At 39.1% G+C, this 23,022-nt stretch overlaps 1 protein-coding gene across 3 annotated transcripts in view; it reads right to left on the minus strand.

Moving 5' to 3' along the window:
- Positions 1 to 23,022, minus strand: part of DCAF1 (DDB1 and CUL4 associated factor 1) — an 84,071-nt gene that overhangs the window by 26,807 nt on the left and 34,242 nt on the right. For all 3 annotated transcript variants that reach the window (XM_061196895.1, XM_061196896.1, XM_061196897.1), the window contains 12 exons: positions 18,302 to 18,439; positions 16,782 to 17,294; positions 16,370 to 16,471; positions 12,576 to 12,734; positions 11,052 to 11,231; positions 10,357 to 10,566; positions 9,014 to 9,183; positions 6,125 to 6,249; positions 3,936 to 5,199; positions 3,154 to 3,352; positions 2,134 to 2,216; positions 1,499 to 1,583 (listed from right to left, as the gene is read on the minus strand). In XM_061196895.1, the coding sequence (XP_061052878.1) occupies positions 1,499 to 1,583; positions 2,134 to 2,216; positions 3,154 to 3,352; positions 3,936 to 5,199; positions 6,125 to 6,249; positions 9,014 to 9,183; positions 10,357 to 10,566; positions 11,052 to 11,231; positions 12,576 to 12,734; positions 16,370 to 16,471; positions 16,782 to 17,294; positions 18,302 to 18,439 (3,228 nt within the window). The remainder of the gene's footprint in view (positions 1 to 1,498; positions 1,584 to 2,133; positions 2,217 to 3,153; positions 3,353 to 3,935; positions 5,200 to 6,124; positions 6,250 to 9,013; positions 9,184 to 10,356; positions 10,567 to 11,051; positions 11,232 to 12,575; positions 12,735 to 16,369; positions 16,472 to 16,781; positions 17,295 to 18,301; positions 18,440 to 23,022) is intronic.

Here is a 23,022-nt window from a genome sequence, read left to right on the forward strand (position 1 = left end):
AGTGTCTCCACTTCTCTCCTGTTCTCTCGTGAACCCACTCTAATCAGATTTTTCATCCCAGTGCAAGAACTAGCTCCTGACATGGTTAACAATGACCTCCACATGGTTAGTCAAAGGTCACTTCTCAATTCTCATTCTTTTTTTTTTTTTTGGCCACGCCACACAGCTTGCAGAATCTTAGTTCCCCGACCAGTGATCAAACCCCAGCCCTCAGCAGTGAAAGCCCAGAGTCCTAACCAATGAACCGCCAGGGAATTCCCTCAATTCTCATCTTATGCAACCTATCAGCAGTTTCTGACCCAGGAGATCAATCCTTCCTCAAAAGAGTCTTCCCTTGCCTTCTAGAGCACATCTTTTTCCTGAGGTCTCCTGCTACCTAACTGGCCACACTCTTTGTTCTCCTTCCCAAGTTCCTTCTCACACGGGCAACTTCTAAATACCAGCACATGCCAGGACTCTGTCCTCACACTTCTCTTCTCTAGCCTCCTGAATGATCTCATCCAAGTTCACGGTTCATACTGTCGACAAGTGAACAACTCCCATATTTATATCTCCCACCCCAGACTTTTCTCCTGAAACCCCAATTTGTATATTCAACTGCCCATTCCCTATTTGAGTGTCTAAGAGAATCACAAACTCCATGTATCCAAAACCCCAGGGCCCAGCTGCATCACTTCTCATTGCCTCCACCACGCCCACCTAGGCACAGCCCCACTGCAGCTCTCACATATTAGCTGGCACAACACCCTCCTAACTGGAAAGCCTCCTCTTGCTTCTCTCACAGAAACCAGACTCACACTTCAGGAACTTTACATCCAGTCATGTGCTTTCTTGCTCACCCTCCAGTGTCTGCATCTCATTCAGAGGAAAAGCCAAAGGTCTTAAACAACACATTGCAAGAGGCTACATGCTATGCCCCACCACTGACCTCAGCTCTTACCCCGCCTTCTTCCTCCCACCTCCCAAGTAAGGGCTTTTCCCTTGCCATTCCCCATCTTAGATCACTTTTCCCCAGACATCTGCATGATGCCCACACTTCCTTCAAGACGCTGCTTAAACATTACCCAATCAGTGACACTGATTTCCTAGATAAAAAGGGAAGTCCCCCACACCACCACCAAGCACTTCCTACCTCTTACCCTGCTTTCTTTTCCTTGGCAGCACTTACCACCTGACATACTATATATTTGCTTCTTTATTCATTGTCTCCCCAGTGAGGCTCCATAAAGGCAAGGACTTTATTTCATCTAAAACTTTGTGTTTGAAAATATCTGCTCTGCTAATGAAATAGTTCTCAAATTGTCAGATTAAGTTCTTTTCACATTTTTCCCATATAGCTCAGAATTACTTCATTACACTTCCAGATTCTATCTGGAAAGAATATCACTGAGTAATTTCTCGTCACCCACAGGACTTAAGTCCTCACACTCAGTCCAGAAAATTTCAGTATAAACAAACAGACAAATCACTTGAAAGAAGTGGATTCTCAAGTACTTACATGGGCAATGTCTCCTTTTGTGCCTATGACCCGATCCTGAGAGTGCTTACTGAACTCAACATAGTGATCTTCTGTGAAGGAATGCCTATGAACAAACAACAGAAGTACTGATGTAACTGACCTTTGGGACATAATTATTCAACTGACTTAAAATAAGGTGATCCTCAGCCTCTTGCCTGACTATACTCACCTAAAGATTCTCAGCTCCCAAAGAGGAAAAAATTGTACACGTAAGATTAAAACGAAAATTCCCTCCACCAGTTTGTCCAAGCAGATCCAAAATAATTAATGGAAACTACCTGGTTAAAGAAATGGCTAACAGGGTACATGTGCCTTTGAAATATGCTCCAGCAAAGACAGCAATGTACACATGTGAACGTGAGAAAATACGCAGATGTGCCATTTTGGATTAGTGAAGGGTCTGCTGTGTGATGGGAATGTATATACCTGGTAAGAAAACCCAGGAATTAAGAAAAATAAAATCTTATTAAGCATGTACCACAGATGAGGAAGAGAGAAGTCAGCAATATAACTTATAGCATTCCTCTTCTTCCCAAAAGCCTTTAAGTCAAAGAATCAGATGAAGGGGATAAATTGTAAAACAGAGAGACTAGGTGATAAAAGTAGATACATACTTCATATCAAATACTGATTTCATTCCCCAAAGTGCAGACAGAGGCTGGCTCCAAGTAGCAGATGTCAGCAGCAAGGACCCGTCCTAAAAGAAGATGGGAGGCCCAAGGTGGGTAATCATGTGTTTATATAAATGCCATCTTCCATTAGCATTCTAAAATATAAAATATATTGTTGGATTATAAAGAAAACAAACTTTTAGGAACCAAGAAATGGTCAGAAGCTGCTAGGACTTAAGTAACATGTACCTCCTATGTCCTAAAAAATAACTAAATTTAAGAGAATATTAAATCCTCCTAAAATATAATAGTTCCAAGGCGGGGGGTGGGGGGGTGCGACAGTTGGAAAGATGTCAAAGATGGTTCCTCCTTTCTTAATATTTGGCCATATTTCTCCATCTCTCTCATCTGAAATATCAGTCAACTGGAAACAGTTGTCAGACTTCCTAGTTAAGGATTCTTAAAGGTTTTTCAAAGAGAAAGCCCAATAAAAGGTCAACCTCCTTTACTTTAAAATTAGGAAAATTATTCTTGTCATCTTAACAGTCTTGACTTTTAGAAACAGCAAAGGCATCAATTTCATCCATAGAATAGTGTTAATAAACTGTGAACTACCACTGGAATCATATGCTTGTTTTTCTAAAAATTCACAGTACTTTGAGATTTCCTTCCAACACAAAAAGAAAACTTTAGTGGTCATAGTTGATAATCTCTGTTTCCAAATGAAGCAAATTAAAAATCTATCTATGTTCAGGTCTTAGAACAAGGGTTGGCAAACATAGGGCCAGATAGTAAATACTTTAGGTTTATGCAGGCCATATGGTCTGTGTTGCATGCAACTACAGTACCCAACTCTGTCGTGGTAGCATAGAAGTAGCCATGACAATACATAAACGTATGAGCATGGCTGTGTTCCAATAAAACTTTATGCACAAATACAGACAACCAGTCAGACCACAAGCCCACAGTTCACCAACCTATCCTAGAAGAATGATTGAGAATAACCTAGGAAGGGACCTTTACCCTGGAAGGTTCAAGGTGTGTGATAGCTGAGTTGTGACAGTTATAGCTGGCCTCCTCCTGTCCACTAAACACATTATAGAGCTTCAATTGCCCAGTGCAGGTGCCAAGCATCAGGAACCGCTCTCGTGCTGAGAATGCACAACAGGTGAAGCCACTCTCATCCTCATTGGCTTCCCGGAACACTGAAATAGGACGGAACCTAAGCAAACAAAAGAGAATCAGAGACAAAGAACAGGCAAGGACTCAGAAAAAGAAAACTCTGTTAGAAGGACAGAAGGAAAAACAAAGCATTTATGTTTCAAATGGGTTCTTCCAAAATATCAGTGACCTTCAGTGGTTCATCTTCATTTTAAAAGAGAGAAAATGACCTTCACTTAAAAATTTTAACAATAACAAAAATTCCCATGTGTAAAACCTGGGATACCATGACCTTCACTTAAGATTTTTAAGGAATGAGAAGAGGAGACAACTTGGACCAGCACAACAACAAGCTTGAGAGCCTAGTTAGGGACAGAGTGTTGCATGGGTTCTAGAAAACATACTAGTTAGAGTAAGAACACAGTATCTTAACAATATATTGCCAATAATCACACGAGGAACCCATGGTTGACTAAAGGGGGTATAGTCACATTGCTCATGTATTCACACAGTGATAATTCCTGGTATTTCAGGCCAATAGATGGTTTTCTGGACTAATTACTTTATGCTGATATTGCCCACATACTTTGACTTAAATAGAAAAATCATTCCAATTCCCAGGAAGTGACGTAACCTCTCCTTACCTGCTAAAGATAAGGTGCCTATCAAAGCATCCGCCATCCACCCCTCCATACTTTGGAAATGATGCCCTGCGGTTTAGCCTTGAGGTAAAGTTTATTGGCGCTTGCCGCCTCTGTTTTGGCTCAGGACATTGGTGAGGAGTAAAGAGAGAGAAAGGTGGGCAGGTGGCAACTGGGTTCTTGCAGCGAGCATGCTGCTCTCTAAGATATTCTGTGATGATACTGTCCAGCGTAGGTGGGGAAGGAAGATGTCTGTCCAACTGCTTCTTTATGGCTGGGCTTTGGCTGTAGGCGCCATGGTCCGACTTCTGCCGCAACACTCTGATTTTCCTGCCATTGCAGGGTGATGGCCTCTCTCTGATAAAACTGATCCTACCAATCAAAGGGGAGTTGCCTGCATAAGACGGGCCAGGCAGAGCTAGTGAACCCTGGGAGGCCCGTGGCTGAGGATGAGCAGTGGGGGCAGAAGGGGCAGAGGCACCCACAGCAGCATGGCTGCCCAGTCGAGTTGCAATGCCATTGGCGATGCGAGGGGTACGGGGAAGAGAAACAGGAGAAGCAGCAGCAGTGACTGGGGTGAAGGCAGAAGAATGGGAGGCAGCAGTCATGGGCAGGTCAGCCTCTTTAGTCAGCACAGTTGCTGTCTCCCCAAGCCCTTTAGAAATGAGATGGTTTCGTATCAGCAGAAGCAGCTCTTTCTCAGGAAAGGAGATCCTTGACTGGGCAACAACATCTGCTTTCTGCAGTCGTGCCAGGGACACATCAGTGCCAATGAGAAGTGGCTTTCCTGACACCCGTTCAATGAGCTCAGCAGCATACTTGCAGAACTTGACATGGTCACTGCGCTTGTCCTGCAGCACAGGCTCTTTCATCAGTTGCTGGATTTGACAGCTGCTGAAAAGGGGCAGTTTGCTGATGATCTGCCGGACAGTGCTACTGCGAGACAGGCCCACCAGGGCCTTGCAGGCCAGGGCCCGGATCTGGTCTGCATCTGTGATGGGCATCTTGATGGAGAGTAAGGACAGAAGCACCTTGATGCCATTGTTGGACTGGACCACATTCCACATCTTAGCCAGAGTGTGCTCACTGCTTTTGGGAGTCTGAGGCAGCTTTCTCCGAGGAGTTCCAGAGATAAATTTGCCAATACTAGAAATTCTGTTATCCGGGCCACACACACAGTTGATGATAATCTGAAGTGCTGACTTCTGAATTTCAGCATCATGAATAAAGAACTCACCCTCAGCCACTCCCAAAATAATGCTGATACCTATTGGGGAAAAAATAAACATTTTATATTATTCCTCATAAAACTAATGGCCAAATTCAACGGTTATTCCAGAGTCAGAATTTAGAGTTCTATTCATTTTGTTCCACTTAAAAGAAAACTACACTTTTTTAAAAAAAAGTATAAGCAATAGTTTGTAATAAAATGCAATCAGTTCTACTACAATGCATCTTTATGACATAATACCTTGTATGAAGTTGTTAAATAGGGGAATGATGTCAGTATTATGTGGAAGTCACCCAGGGTCATGTACAAACTTTCCTGGGTAAGTAGAGCAAAAATAGTGGGAATAAATAAAAACCTTCAGCAGGCAAAGAAAAACCCCTCAGCCTGGCTGCTATAGTGGCAGCAAGTTAAAAACAAGTGGCTATGCCTTGGGCTTTCTCCCCAGAGTGGTACATCCTAGGGCCCACAGCCAGTCACACAACTTGCCATGCTCACCTTAGCAGCAGCCCTCATCAGCCCTGCTCTTAATAAAGGGTATTTTCAAACAAAGTGTATTTTCCTTTTGTTTTTGTGTATAATAGCTTCTATCCATTCTGCACTGCTTGCCAATTACTAATTTTGTTAGGGCTCAGATTACAAAGTTGCTTAAGTTTTTTACTGTCTGCCCCAATCTATTTTTCTCATAAATTCTATTTTTAGCACAACACTCTGCAGAGTACAAGGTTTTCAGGAATGCACATGTACAATTAGAGAGGAAATGCCTATACCATCCAGAAAACCTGAATTCACTACCATGACTCCCTTATATGAAACTAATGGCATGACTTATAAGACTTACAAGGTACCCTCCTCTACTACCTTCTGTTCTAATACTGTACAATTAGGTCAGGTAAGTAACAACCAGAAATGGCAAAGGAAAACAAAGACCACGTAATAACAAAAATGGCAAGGTACAACCTACCTACAGTGGAGACGGTGGAGCCAGCCTCATCCAGCACATCCACTGATTCTGCCAACTGGAGCTGAATTTTTGGCACAACAGTGAGAATAGCCAAGACATCCAAAGCAAAGCGCACGGTGTCATTCCTGGACAGGAAGAAGAATTAGTCAAAGGGAAACTAGGATACAGCCACAAGAAACAACAACAGCTAAAAGAGAGAGACAATGGATCAGAACTACTACTGATGTAGTAGGGACTATGGCTCTGTCCCTAGCCATGGCATCAGGAGAGGGCCTGTAAGTCACCACAACTTTAATTTCAAAAAACACGGGGATGGAATTTTCACCTATCAGACTGCTAAGATTAAAAACAAGGGATAATCCCCAATGCTGATGAAGATGTACAGAGACAAATGCTCTCAAACTTTTGGTGGGAGTAGAAATAAGGATGCTCTTTTCAGAAAATAATTTGGAAATATGAAACAAAGTTCTTAAAACGTTCATAACCTTTGGCCCAGGAATTTCACCTCTAGGAATCTGTCCTAAGGAAATAATCAGAAGTATTCAATACAAACAAGTATTTATGTATTAAGATCTCCATTAACACATCATGGACAGCAAAAGAATTAAGAAAACTTACACAGACAAAAGGAATATATGTGTTAAATTATGGTACACTCATATGATGAACTATTTGGCAGCTACTGACAATTATTTTCAAAGAACTCTAAAGGACAAATGAAAAGGCTCAAAATACAACATTAATGAAATAGAAAACTAAGATATAAAATTTTAAATCTGACAATACCAAGTATTGGCAAGAAGGTATAAAAATGAAAACGCCCATAGACTGCTGTGGGAGAAGAAAATAGTATGAGCATTTTCCAAGCAACTTGGCAACATCCACTATGGATGAAATGAAGACACACTAGAACCCAGGTTATACACATCATATCCTCAAGAGAGACTCCAAAAAGAGGTTTGTGGTACCATTCATTTAACAGGAAAAAAAGAAACAAAAGACACTAAATGTTCATCAATAGGAGAATAAACTACAGTACAGAAATACAAGAGTTCAAATAAATATCAACACATAAATCTCAAACACGTAAGGGTGGCTGTATACCTGAAACTTACATTTAAAAAGTAAATAAATAAAAATAAGGGTGAAAAAAGCAAGCTGCAAAAGACATATACAGGATAATACTTTATATAACTTTAAAACATACAAAAGAATAATATATTATTGTTTACACACCCACACATATGTATAGCATAAAAAAATTAATGGATAGAATGCACACCAAGTTCAGAAGACTGGTCACTCTCAGGAGGCAGAAAATGGAAAGGAACTGAAAAAGAAGCAAATACAGCAACATGCCAAGCCTGGGTATGGAGTAGTTGTTATATTATTCTCTGTATCTTTATGTATTTTGAGATATTTCATTTAAAAGATGAGTTTGATTAAATACTATAATCTCAATTATGTATATTTACACACATTATGGAAAAAAGACTAAAGAAATTAACAGTGGCTAAGAATAATTTTCATTTCTAAGGTTTTATATATTCTAAGCAAAAACAAGTATTTAATTTTATTTTTAAAGTTAAGCTTTTAAAGGACATATTTATATTTTCTTATGTAATCAAATATGAATTTACCACTCAAAAAATGTATTTATAACCTTCCTCATTATCTTCTGAGTTGCCATCATCTTTAAAGCAATGTTCTCCAAGTAAATATAATAACCTACTTTAAAACAGTGGTTCTTGAAGTGTGGTTAGGGGACCCTAGGAGCCTCTGAGACTCTTTCAAAAGGTGCTGAGATATAAAAACTATTTTTATAATAACACTAAGATGTTATTTTCCTTCCTCACTCTCATTCTTTCAAGAGTGTATAGTAGAGCTTTCCAGAGGCTTGTCATGTGTGATGTCACAAAAGATTGAATATAGAAGCAGATATGAGATATTAAACCAGACATTTTAAAAGCTTGCTGAAATCACCTGGTTTTATTTTGGAAACTTTTCATAAAAAATGCTAAAAAAGCAATGGGTTCAGATTATTTTTAAATAAATAAATATTTTTATATTTTCTCAGTTTTAATTTCCAATACGTTAAATATCAATAGATGTAAAAACAAAAGCTTTTTGGGGTTCTAATAATTTTTAATACAGTAAAGGGATCTTGAGACCAAAAAGTTTGAAAATGGCCACTCCAAAAGTATTCCTCTAGATTTAATTATCTTGGGATTTAGCAAACAAGCTTTATGCACCCTAAATAAGCACCTCTTGTCTTTATGGCAGTGGGTGGATAGGGAAAGGAGGTCAAGAACCACTGTTTATAAATTTTGTTACTATCTTCCCTTCAGACTCCATCTTTTCCAAAATATAGTTTTAATTCTTTTTACATCATCCTCAAATAGAACCTACCCAACCTCCTGATTCCATTACCTGTTTTTCCCTGAGCCTTGTCCCGCTTTGCTCTGTTTTCAACTGAATGGTGAAAATCATAACAAGAGCAAAAAATACAGTTTTATGTGAAGGTAAGATAAATATTATATATGGTTGTCAAGCAATAGAAAGATATTTAAAGTCTAAGTACCAAAGAATACTGGACTCCAGTGTTCAGACAGGACTTCAACCCCACCTCTGCAGCTGTAGCCATGTAGATTATGTAACTTCTGTAAGAGTACAGATAATGATCCTTGCCTATTTTGCAGTATTTATAATCACCATGACCAAGCACTCTATAAATTTAAAATAATATTATCATGCTTAATTATCATGCTTAATCTAGTTTCTCAGATTCAAGTCCAAAATTTCAATTCAACAAATGTTTGTTAAGCATACACTATGTGAAAACCAACATTAACTTTAGCAAAAAGCAGACTCTTAACTTCATGGTCCCACCTTGCATAATAGGTCTTCCAATTACAAGCAATAGAAATAAGCTGCAACAAGAGTTGGACACAAGAAAGTTTGAGGAAGACTTCAGCTGGCTCCCAATATAGCTGCGCTGGGCCATATTCTATCAAAAACTCCATCATTTCCACAATCTGTTCATGAGTATATGAACATGCCTAAAAGGAGAGATACATATTATTATTTTTTTTTAATTAATTAATTTATTTTTGGCTGCATTGGGTCTTTGTTGCTGCGCAAGGGCTTTCTCTAGTTGCGGTGAGTGGGGGCTACTCTTCGTTGTGGTGCGCAGGTTTCTCATTGCAGTGGCTTCTCTTGTTGCGGAGCATGGGCTCTAGGCTCGTGCACTCAGTAGTTGCGACTTGCAGCCTCAGTAGTTGTGGCACACGGGCTTAGCTGCTCTGCGGCATGTGGGATCTTCCTGGACCAGGGGTCGAACCCGTGTCCCCTGCATTGGCAGGCAGCTTCTTAACCACTGCACCACCAGGGAAGCCCAGAGATACATATTATTAAAGAACTCAATCTGCCTGCTATCTTCTCCAGCACAGCTCAGTGGTCAACAGATTTTAATAATAAAGCTAAGTAATAATAGCTTTCAAATCCCACACTTGAGTCCACAGCCCACATGTGAAACAATGAATATATATAAATGATGTTTAATCTTTTATTTATAACTAGACTCATAATACATTTTGCCCAAAAAGGTAACAAAATGTTCAAATCACTGGTGCATATATTTCACAGCTTAAAAAGAAAAAGAAGCACCACGTAAAATAATTGGTTTCTTTTCAATTTGTGATTTTTAAAACACGCAGATACTAATCTTTGTTCCAAAACATACTAAGTTCAAAAATGACAGTGAAGTGGAATTATAGATGCACCCTTTCAGAAAAAAAATTCCACACAGAAGGTAGAATATCTAGTACTTTCCATAAAAGAAAGCCCTTTTACAGACATCTCAGTTCATCTTTTAGTTCTAGTATCCCAGAAATAGAAACTTACAACTGGGAGCAAAATAAGTCCTCGATATATCCATTTTCTTTTTTTTTGTTTTTTTGTGGGTTTTTTTGGCCACACCGTGTGACTTGCAGGATCTTAGTTCCCCAACCAGGGATCAAACCCAAGCCACTGCAGTGAAAATGTCAAGTCCTACCGCTGGACCACCAGGGAATTCCCTACATCCATTTTCAAGTATTCTGCCTCCACACAGTGCAAGTATAATCCAACAATGTACATCCCACGTGGACTCCACTGATATGAATGTGCATTTCAGGCCCAAGATGCTACAGACAGTGCCAACAACGTTTCCTTTTTAGACAAGGTCCTCTCACCTTGTACGGGGGTTGAGGATGAACAAGAATGCCACCCTCAGTCCTCTGAAGTGACTGCTTCACTTGTTCCAATTTAATGGCCAGGTGAGCCTCAAAGTACTTGCGCAAGGCCATGCAGGTATGTTTCCCAGTTTGGCGGCTAGCAAATATTTCATCATCACTCAGAAGAGCACCCTGATCTTCCAAATTTAGAATCTCCAAAGTACTGATCTATTAAGAAAGAGGCAAAAGAATGGGGCAAAAGAGGAGGAAGAACAAAGAGGAAGAGAAAAGTAAAAGGAGAGGAGAAAGACTTCAATCAACTTTTGTGCTCATGAAGATTGACAAACATCAAAGTACATCTGTCCATACTACATGCTAAGAGTAGCCATATGAAAGCAAAACATTAAACCTACATTGAAAAATTACATAGTTTTCAATCATGTTGAAAGACAGAGAGGCACAAAACTGTTGCTTTTTAGAAGGATCAAGCAATTCCCCCTGTAAGATTACTATATTCAAGGCAAGTTTACAATGGTATAGTCCTCTTAAGAGGAAAAGAAACTTGTAAATGAAGGAGGAAAAAAGACTTCATCCATAAAAATGATAGCAAAATTCCTCCAGTCAGAAGCTTCCTCTCTTCAATGCCACTGAAGGGCAGCCCAGACAAGCAGGACCCCTGCTCCTCACAAAGAGAAGCCACTGAAGAACCTCACCAAGTTCACCAGACGACGAAGACCATCATAGCGGTCAAAGAGTTCCAATACAGCCCGGAAGGAGAAGCAGATTGAGAAAAACATGGTAGCATGGCAGCATCCTGAAGCATGAGAACATTCCATTAACCACAGTGTGTAGTTCACCACATCAGACAGAACGTTGTGGGGATGCATGCAAACCTGCAAAAAATAAAAATAAAACGTGATTTTTAAAAATTTGGGGGAAAGGAACCTTCACAAAAGGGAAGAAAAATTCACAGTGTAGATAGATATCTTTGCAAAATACAATAATCACTCCTGGGCAAGTCATTCTGAGTTTAAAGCTTAAGTTACAAATGAAATTTTGTAACAATCTATTCCAAGCCTGAAAACAACCTAAATTTAGAGAAATATTTAATTCCACCTAAACATACTGAGTGCTAAATTCTGCAAATATTTATATCCTTTAATGCTCACAACGCTCTGTTACACAGATATTAGTAGTCCCACCTAACAGATGAAGAAGTGGCTCAGAGACATAAGGGACTTCCCCAGGCTGATAAAAGTGACTGAGCCTTCTGATACTAAAGTCTACAAGTTTAATATCCATTCACTCACTGATTCGTTCACACACATTTTGTTGTCTCCTGTAAGTCAGACAATGAATTCTGAAGCATTACCCAGGTTTGTTTGATACTTTTTTATCTTAACCACAATTAATTTTGTACATACACACACAGATTAGGTTACTACTCTCAAAAGATTCAATATCCTTGCATAATGCTGAATCTTAAGGAGTAAAAAAATTAAAATCAAAATATTACCCTAATAGTAATAAATATGCAAAGATGAATAAAGACACCACCCAAGAAGAATTTACCAACTTCACTCTACCAGAAAAGCCACACCACATAGAATATTAGAAAAATATTCCAGGCATAGAAATGACAAGAGCTTCCCTAGTGGTGTCCACGGACCCATTTCTTTTCAAATGTACAACCCACTTACACTTTTTTAAAAAATCACTAAATAAAAAGTCTTAGCTGGAAAAAACAGAAAAACCAGAGGGGGTACTTCTGGAGCCCTGAGAACAACTGGAATGATTTTACTGTCTCTACCACGAACTATTTGTTAACATACACAAAGCATCATCTGTTGTTTTCATAATAGACTGACTCAAAAATGCAAAATATAACTCCACTGAGGGACATCTGAGAAGAGCCTGAAAATAATTCTAATGCAGTAAAAATGGCAAAAACTAAAAAAAAGTTCTGTGACCCCAATCCATCTTGGGTTTTTTGTTGGTTTTTTTTCTTTCAGAGAGTCAGGAAAAAAAGGACTACAAAATTTTACATTTTGGACCTTTTCTAAAGAATTTTACATTTTTAGAATGCTCTGTAAAGATCAGACATTCATGCTCCTTGCTTCTTTCATTAAAACCTAATCCACCTATTCATTTTTTCTTATCCAAAAGTTTTCCTGTGAATGTACCAGAATATTCCCCACCCTATCCCATTCCCATACATCTGAATGGACTGGACTTACTCTTTCCATGGCATCCTGGTTGTAGGACAGGTAATACAAGCACATGGATACACCAGTTGCAGCCATAGAAGGACGAGGAATTTCCAGTAATTTCTGTACTCCACCATGCGCAACAAATTCCGTGGCAAACTTGTTATGGAGCAGGAGAGATGCTAGGTGCTAAACAAAGAAGACACACATCACCGTGGAACAATCTAGAACAAATATCTCTTCACAGAACAATCTAGAACAAATATCTCTTCACAGTTGCTAAACACAAAGACTCCTCTGAAGCAGACAACCACTCCCTCAAAACAGAAGTAAAACCAATACTGCTTAAGGGAAACAAAAAACAAAAACAAAACAAACAAAAAAACTCTAGGATTCCATAATATTCCCTCCTAATACCAAAGGTTTTCATGAAGGTGAAAAACAAGAAATGAAGAATATTGCTGTACATAATGACATAATCCTACACCATTTTATTATTACATAGCTTCCCTAAAGGATTTTTGTTACCCTTCCCATTTTAATCCTTTTAACATCATCAGCTCTATGTTTTAGCTTTGGCTCAGTCACTGACTCATCATCTAATAAAATCCAAAACTCTGCTTTCTTTTAAATTGATCCTCAATATATCCCCAAAGAAAAGTCTTCAGCAAATTACCAAAATTGGTAAATTTTTAGAACTAATCAGAATGCACTTTAAATAGACCTTTATTAATGAATTATTTTATTAAGTTTCCATTAGACAGGACTTTGTTATCAAGTTTTGTTAACTTGCTGTTCAATTCTTACTAGCCTCTCTGGGTGGACCTGATCTTCTGGGCAATTTTAAGGGCAGGGAGTGCAATGCAAGCAGCAGGCTACTCAATGACTTTGAACCCAGGCCAACGTGGATGGGGCCTCAGGAGAACTGGAGCCTCCTGTTTCTGTTGGCCTCCTGTTTCTCATGTCAAGGTGTCTTCTGGGTGGTGATACAGGCAGTAGGTACAGACAAGACAACACAGATTTGTAATTACATGATTTGATACCTGTATAAATTTCACCAAGGTCAATGGCAAAAACATGTATGTACCCTCTTCAGAAGTCCTCTTAACACACAGACTCAGACTAATCCTTATATATAATTCAAATCCCTTCCCTCTTTACTTGGCTGATACACAAACCTCTACCACATTCCCACCAACTCTTTCCCCAAGAAACAACTAAACCATGTATGGTTCCCTCCCCAATACTTAGGCCACTGCACGTGCTTTTTCCAATAATGTCACTACCATAAAGTGGCAGTTCCACTGCCAGAATCAGTAGGTAGGGAAACAGAGAACAAACAGGCTCAATCTTCACCAAGAACCTTAATTCTACTTGGCTCAACATAGCCCATAACCTGGCTCACCTCACTCATGTGGGCAAAGATTCTATTTTCTCTCCTTGTATTATTGTACCTCCATATAAGGTTCTAGTTCTTAATTTACTATTTTAACCCATTTTGTTTCTATTGATCTATAAGATCTTACAGAAAAACCAGAACTTTTTGGCCAACCCAATACTAACTTCAACACCTGTTCCTTCTACACAACTGAGACTTCTTCTTGAACAAAACAGTACACATAACTTTCTATACTTTTTATTTCCCTATAAGAAGGATCTCTTGTCTGATTTTTCCCTGTTCATCCTTATTTCATTTTCTTTAATCCCTTATATGAGTCTGCACAGAAAACAGCTGAATAATGACACCCATTACAGTTCCTCATACAAAGACCTACAGAAATAGCAACTGCCCAAATCCCTTCTTCCACTATTTCCTTTTCAGGACAGGATGCTGCATCTGAAAGCAATAACTTTGGGTCACTGGAGACAACTCTGACCTCCAGCTTCATCCCACTGTTCAAAGCATAATCATGAGTTTACACACTTTACACACACACACACACACACACACTGCATCCCATACATAGGAATACATGTTACTCCAATTTATGTCTGACCTCCTCCAAACTTAAAATTTCTGGGGTCTGTAAGGCAAATTTCCTCATTTCTATTTAATTTCAATATACTCTGGAACTGTGCTGTCCAATGCACTAGTCACTGGCCACATATGGCTAATTTAATTAAAATTTAGTTAAAAATTCAATGCCTCAGAGGCACTAGCTACATTTTAAGTGCTCATATATGGCTAGTAGCCACTGTTTTGAACAGCACAGACAAAGAACATTTCCATCGTCACAGAAAGTTCTATTGGACAGCGTGGCTCTGGAATATCAGGAATGAAATTGTAACTTTGAACAGCCAGTGAGAACATTATCTCTTTTTCAGAGGTCTTGTCTAGAAGCTACTATTTCTCAAGGACAACAGACCATTCCTTCCTTTGTGCCCCATACTTTTTTCACAACATCTATAATATCTAAAAGAAATCATAGGCTTACATGCCTGTCTCTCTTAACCAAACAATAAACAGCAGAGACTTAATTTGTCTAATATTGTAAACATCACAGAATAGTACTGTGTTTAGTTACCTGTTGGGTAGAACTATAATAGCCACAAAATTATTCATTCCACTTAACCTCTCTCCCTTCAGATTACCTTAATTATCATGAAAAGGTATGGATTTGGTGGGCTAGACATACTTGCCCTCTTACATTTAGCCCCTTTGCAACCTAGAAAATCATTTACCTTTACTGAATTTGAGTATGCCTCTATTTCTTTACTCATTTTCTGCTTTATATTTTGTTCACTCTAAATAATCTAACATCATACAATATGTATATAGTTAATAATTGAGAAGAAGTGTTGTTAGCTGACAGAATACTTAAAAGGTAGTATGACCTAAGGTACTATACACTTAATTTCTCCTCCTATCCAGTAACAATAACTGAGGCCACTCTCAGGTCTAGATCCACTTTCTCCCTTAACATTCAATCCTCTAGGACTGACCCCTGAATTTCTGTGGAGGCACTTGGTAAGCCTCATTTCTTCTATCTAAAAAAGAAATTTTCATTTGTCACGACTGACACATCTGGCAATAGAAACACCCTGGGGACTTCCCTGGTGGCAGAGTGGTTAAGAATCTGCCTGCTGGGACTTCCCTGGTGGTGCAGTGGTTAAGAATCCGCCTGCCAATGCAGGGGACACAGGTTCGATCCCTATTCCAGGAAGATCCCACATGCCACGGAGCAACTAAGCTCGTGCGCCACAACTACTGAGCCCGCGTGCCACAACTACTGAAGCCCATGCACCTAGAGCCCACGCTCCACAACGAGAAGCCACCACAAGAAGCCCACGCGCTGCAACGAAGAGTAGCCCCCACTCACCGCAACTAGAGAAAGCCCGCATGCAGCAACGAAGACCCAGTGCAGCCAAAAATTAATTAATTAATTTAAAAAACAAAAACAAAAAGAACACACCTGCCAATGCAGGGGACACGGGTTCTATTCCTGGTCCGGGAAGATCCTACACGCCACGGAGCAACTAAGCTCACGCACCACAACTACTGAGCCTGCGCTCTAGAGCCCGCGAGCCACAACTTCTGAAGCCTGCGCGCCTAGTGCCTGTGCTCTGCAACAAGAGAAGCCACCGCAATGAGAAGCCCGTGCACCGCAACGGAGAGTAGCCCCCACTCGCTGCAACTAGAGAAAGCCCGCATGCAGCAACAAAGACCGAATGCAGCCAAAAATAAATAAATAAATAAATAAAATTTATTAAAAAAAAACACCACCACCCTGAACAATAAAATCCAGAGATACTACATACCAAAACATATAGGCACATCCATGTCAATAAAATGCTCAGTGACCTAATATTTTTAAGAACTTTACCTTGAGTGCCTCAAATGTAAGTAGGACATCGTTAGTCTGTTTCAAGTCAATATAGAACATCATCAAATCCCGTGATCCAAGTTGCATGAATATGGGAAGTAACTGAAATCAACACCAAAAACAAGTCTTAACATTTGAATTTATTTTCACATATTTCCTATTCCTTTATGAGGACAGAAGATTAAAGAAATGAGGTGCCTCTTCCCCCCCTTTATGAAGATAAACATACAAACACACTTTGATCGAAAAGGCCTTATCAGGAGTGACCTCCATAAGACTTTACCAGTTTGAGGCAAAGACTTTTCTGTATTAGAGTAAAAACACATCAATGTATAAAATGACACCACAAAATATCCCAGAAATAAACACAGTGGTCCCAAAATGTGAACACTACTCTTCCCAATAAGCTTACCTCCTGATATTCTCCTAAAGGGGTCAGATACTGGAGAATAAGTCGCTGCTCGATAGCAGGAGTCATAGGATAAAGGGTATAATTGGTGCCAATCACCCAGGGGGACATTTCTGACCAGCTGCTGTTAGACAGCTCAACAAACATGCGATCTGGATCAGATGATGAGAAACCCAACTTTTGCTTGGCTTTCCTAAAGCTCTCTCTGTCACCCTGTTTTGCTGACTTGTTTTTCCTCAATCCTCCTTCCTCAGGTTTAGTTGCTGAGTTCACTCTGCTACTGGTCTTGTGGCCTGAATCAAGATGAAAGGAGATCTCCATGTCTCCAGAAGCTTCCTCTTGTTCGCCATCCACTACATCTACAGCCATGTCGCCATAGTCCATATCCACAGCTTCTTCATCCAGAGGCAAAAGGGGTTCAGAGGAGAGCTTTCGTGGGCTAGGACGCTTGCTTTCTTGCCTCAAAGCTACTTCCTGAAGCTGTAGCTCCCTCAGTCTTCGAAGTACTATTGCCACCTATCAACAGATATTGGAATAAAAGGGGTTGTCTCTTCTGTATCTTAATTTAAATGATTCAAATAATTCTTACTTCCACTTAAGGATACTCATGCAATTATCTCAATGCCTGGTAATAGTAAAGATTTGATAAATATGTTGACCTGATTCCTACAGCTTGATGAAATAAATAATGGCTAAAAGCCTCATTCCCCATAAAATTTCCCAGAGAACCCAAACCAGAAGATTTGCACATAAAACACCTAATTCACAACATATCTGGCTGGATCAAGCTGGGGTGGACCATCACACCTGAAGAGGCAGACGCTAGATATATTCACAATTTTTAAAAAGTGTCTTTGAAAATCAAACATGAAGGTTTCTGAAACTTTTATCTGCCATAAGTTGTATTGTTAAATATTGTCATCCACATTATACATAATTACATAATCTAATTTTCAAGTTCACCACTTATGTTTTACCTTTTCCTTTAAGTACTCATTTTTTGGGCCAATCCTAAACTGTAGTATTATGCTTAGTTTTAAAAAGAGAGAGTGATTAGGTCTGCAATTTATTTTAATCTGCATTAAAAAAAAAAAAGAATGGTGGATGGATATAAAGAGGGGTGAATGGATGGATGGGTATGTCATGAATATAAGTTTAGTAAAATATTCACAACAATGTAAGTGGTGTGTATACAGGTGTTCACTGTAAAATTATATTTTGCTATACGTTTGAAATTTTTCATAATCCAGATGTTGGGAAGGGAAAGGGAATGGTACTATTTATCTGGTACAAAATATCATGATCCTTGACAAAATGAAAAACAGCTATTTTCTAGTAAAAAAAAAAAAAAAAAAGGTCCAATCAAAACTCTTATGAAAATTAGTCTTGAAATACTGAAATTATAGCTATACTCTAGTACAAGGTAACAAATAAGATCTACCTATTCAAGTTCAGTAGCAAGAAAGAACGAGTGAATACACTCCTATCTTATGCAAAAAAAATCATTCTAACATGGTCCTTACCAGCTGTGAATTTTCATCCCTGTAGTTGGCAGCAATGTCTTGATTTTCCATAGCACCTCCTAACAGACCAGTAGAATATGTCCTCAGTGGCTGATCAGCCTCTCGGGCCCATTTGAAAAGATTCTCAACAATTCCTTCCTATAGTAAAGGAAATGAAATAGCACAATTCAGGGAAAAAAAATTCATAGCTAGAGATATAAGCAAAGACTTCAGTCTTGTAAAAAAAAAATTTTTAATAAAACATTTCAAAATTGCTCATAAGTTTAAAAAATCCAAGTGAACTCAATGTACAATAGTAGGTGGTTTAGTTAAAATATCTGTGCACTGTGAAACAAAATCCTATTTATCCACTAAAACTCAAGCTAAAGATCAACAATCACATAATGCAGTCCTACTTTAGCTGTTAAGACCCAAAAGGTTCCATGACCAAGTGGGGAGCCTTAAAAATTCTATATCTCTCTTTGAAGTTCACAATGCACAATTAACATTATCAGTGCTCTGAGAAGTCCTCCATCAAACAAGTATTTAACTCCACATATCCCACCCTTATTTTTAGTTTTTATTATGAAATAAAATACATAAACATGTACAGTCCACAGAAAATGAAAATCACCTCTGTGATTTACCACTGAGTTTAAGAAACAGAAACCTCCCATGTGTCCCCCCTCCCTATACCTCCTGCCTCCTCCCTCCCCAAAGGGTATCTGCATTACTAAATTTTAATAATTTTCTTGTAAGGCTTTTGCTAAACGTTATATGCTTTGAACTGTATAAATTGTGTGGTGCCATATGTATTTTTCTGCAACTTGTTTCTTTTACACAACATTATGTTTTTTACATTCATCTATATGGTTACATGTAATTGTCACAAATAGCACTCAATATAAGACAGGCTTTACACATAACATTTAATCCTCATATCAACCCTATATGATTAGGTAAGTTCTATATTTACAGAAGAGAAAACTGTCACAATGAGGTTAAGTAACTTACCAAAAGTCACAAAACTAGTAAGTGGCAAAGCTGGGATCTTATCCTAGGCAGTGTACCTCCACATGCTCTTCATCTCCGTATTCTGCTGCTGCTATTCTGTTGGCTTAACTATACTTATTTTTGTGCAAGCATGTCCCTACAGTAGACACCTAGGAACAGTAGTAAGTCACAGGTGTGTTTGCTCAACTTTACTAGAGGAGGCCAAACTATTTTCCAAAATGACGATTCACATTTCCTACAGCGAATAGTTCTTTTTTCCTACATCTTTACCAACACCTGGCTACTATCAGACTTTTAATTTTTTACACTCTGGTGGGTATAAAAAATTAACATTTCATTTAACTTGAATTTTCTCATTTACTAATGAAGTGCAGCATTTTTTTTCATGCCTTCTAACCATTCATACTTCCACTTTCTGTGAAATACTCATGTCTTTTACCAGTGTTTCATGATAAGCACAAGTTCTTAATTTTTATGTAATCATACTTAGCAATATTTTCTTTTAAACGTTGTGCACTTTATATCTTAAGAAACTCTTCCCTAGGGTCATGGTGTCATTCTCCTATATATTTCCAAGTTTTAAAGTTTTTTTAAAAAAATTAACACTCTGAAAACACATTTTGAGAAATTTTGTTTTAAAATACTTATTGAGGGGCTTCCCTGGTGGTGCAGTGGTTAAGAATCCGCCTGCCAATACAGGGACACAGGTTCAATCCCTGGTCTGGGAAGATCCCACATACTGCGGAGCAACTAAGCCCCTTGCGCCACAACTACTAAGCCTGTGCTCTAGAGCCCGTGTGCCACAACTACTGAAGCCCGTGCACCTAGAGCCCGTGCTCTGCAACAAGAGAAGCCATGACAATGAGAAGCCCGCGCACAGCAACGAAGAGTAGCCCCCGCTCGCAGCAACTAGAGAAAGCCCGCGCACAGCAACGAACACCCAGCACAACCCAAAAAAATTAATTAATTTAAAATAATAATTATAAAATAAAATACTTATTGATATGAAAATATACATACCATCAATATTAAGTCTATCATCCTTCCCTATATCCAAACAGTATAAGAAACTTAAAACACTAACTTCAACTATTCCCTTCCATCTACATGTTACCCAGAATTTGTTTGCCCTTTTGCCCTCCAAAATTGTTTATTTTGGTCAATATTTCTAGGTTTACAGAAGTTCTCCGAAGACATTTTCTACTATTATCTGGCCTCTACTGATGCTGTGGCAAAGCATGCTATGTTAATCTGCAGGAATCTTTTTTACTCTAGTTGCTTTTTTTTTTTAATAATAATTCTATAATTATTTATTTATTTATTTTATTTTTGGCTATGTTGGGTCTTCGTTTCTGTGCGAGGGCTTTCTCCAGTTGCGGCAAGCAGGGGCCACTCTTCATCGCAGTGCGCGGGCCTCTCACTATCACAGCCTCTCTTGTTGCGGAGCACAGGCTCCAGATGCGCAGGCTCACTAGTTGTGGCTCACGGGCCTAGTTGCTCCGTGGCATGTGGGATCTTCCCAGACCAGGGCTCGAACCCGTGTCCCCTGCATTGGCAGGCAGATTCTCAACCACTGCGCCACCAGGGAAGTCCCATCTAGTTGCTTTTTATTACTATTTTTTTGAGTGGTTTTGTTTACTCATTCATTCATTCATTTATTTAGGCTGCGTTGGGTCTTCGTTGCTGCACGCAGGCTTTCTCTAGTTGCAGCAAGCTGGGGCTACTCTTCATTTTGCGGTGCACGGGCTTCTCACTGTGGTGGCTTCTCTTGTTGCGGAGCATGGGCTCTAGGCACGGGGCTTCAGTAGTTGTGGCACACGGGCTCAGTAGTTGTGGCTTGCAGGCTCTAGAGCGCAAGCTCAGCAGTTGTGGCACACAGGCTCAGTTGCTCCGTGGCATGTGGGATCTTCCCGGACCAGGGCTCGAACCCATGTCCCCTGCATTAGCAGGCGGATTCTCGACCACTGCGCCACCAGGCAAGTCCCACTCTAGTTGCTTTTAAAATCGTTTTGTCTTTGGTATTCTTCATTGGGCTTTCTGAATCTGAGTGGTCATGTCTTTCATTTATTTGTAAGATCCTAGCCTCATCTCTCTGAATACTACCTTTCTATTTTCTTTTTCTTTTATATATATGTGTGTGTGTATATATATACACATACACATTTTTTTTTTCTTTTTTGGCCGCACCGCATGCCATGCAGGATCCTAGTTCCCTGACCAGGGGTTGAACCCGCACCCCTTGCAGTGGAAGCACAGAATGTTAACCACTGGACCACCAGGGAAGTCCCTTCTATTCTCTTTTATTGAAACTCCTTTTAGATACATTTAAAAATTTCTAATTCTAGTCTTATTTCTAAGAGCTTCATTATTGATTATCCTGTCAGATATTCCAGTTTATTAATTCTATCTTTAGCTGTGTCTAAATTTCACGCTACCTCATCTATTAAGTTTTAAAATTCAATAACTGTAATTTTTATTTCCAGTAGTTCCTTTGTTCATTTTCCAAATGGCCATTTTTTTCATAGTCTTAGACTTTTCTTGGAGTTCTGATTCTTTCTTTTACATTCATAACTTTTAACCATTTTAACCATTTTTCAGTGTGCAATTCGGTGGGATTCAGTACGTTCACAATGTTGTGTAACCATCAACACTATCTATTTCCAGAATTTCATTATCCTAAACAGAAACTCTTTACCCCAACTTTCAATAATGGATAGAACAACCAAAAAGAAAATCAATAAGGAAACAGAGGAGTTGAACAACACTACAAACCAATTAGATCTAAAAGAAATATAGAGAACACTCCATCCAACAAGAGCAGAATATACATTCTTCTCAAGTACACATGGAACATTTCCCAGAAGAGACTATATGTTAGGCCACAAAACAAGTCTTAATAATTTAAAAAGAACTGTAAAAAATTACAAATAATTTTTTCCGATCACAATGGAATGAAATGAGAAATCAACATCCCAAGAGAAAACTGGAAAATTCATATGTGGAAATCAACAGTCTTAACCAACGAAAGTGTCAAAGAAGAAATCACAGGGAAATTAGAAAATACCTTGAGATGAATGAAAACAAAAACACAACATACCAAAATTTATGGGATACCGCAAAAGCAATGCAAAGAGGGAAATTTACAGCTGCAAGCACATAAAGTTAAAAAGAAAAAAAGGTCAAATTAATAACTTAACTGTACACTTTAAGGAACAAGAAAGAGCAAATAAAACCCAAAGACAGCAGAAGTAAAAAATAATAATAATAAAGATTAGAATGGAGATAAACAAAATAGCAAATAGAAAAATACAGAAAATTAATGAAACCAAAAGTTGTTGCTTTGAAAAGATCAACAAAATTGACAAACCTTTAGCTAAACTGATCAAGAAAAAAAAAAAGGAGAGAAGACAAACTACTAGAATCAAAAATGAAAAGGGAGGACTTCCCCGGTGGTGCAGTGGTTAAGAATCCACCTGCCAATGCAGGGGACACAGGTTCAAGCCCTGGTCCAGGAAGATCCCACATGCCGCAGAGCAACTAAGCCCATGCACCACAACTACTGAGCCTGTGCTCTAGAGCCCACAAGCCATGACTACTGAGCCCGTGAGCCACAACTACTGAGCCCACGCACCCTAGAGCCCACCCACCACAACTACGTAGCCCACGTGCTGCAACTACTGAAGCCCACTGCCTAGAGTCCGTGCTCTGCAACAAGAGAAGCCACCGCT

This window comes from Eubalaena glacialis, chromosome 7, assembly GCF_028564815.1.
Source record: "Eubalaena glacialis isolate mEubGla1 chromosome 7, mEubGla1.1.hap2.+ XY, whole genome shotgun sequence".
Classification (NCBI taxonomy): Eukaryota; Metazoa; Chordata; class Mammalia; order Artiodactyla; family Balaenidae; genus Eubalaena; species Eubalaena glacialis.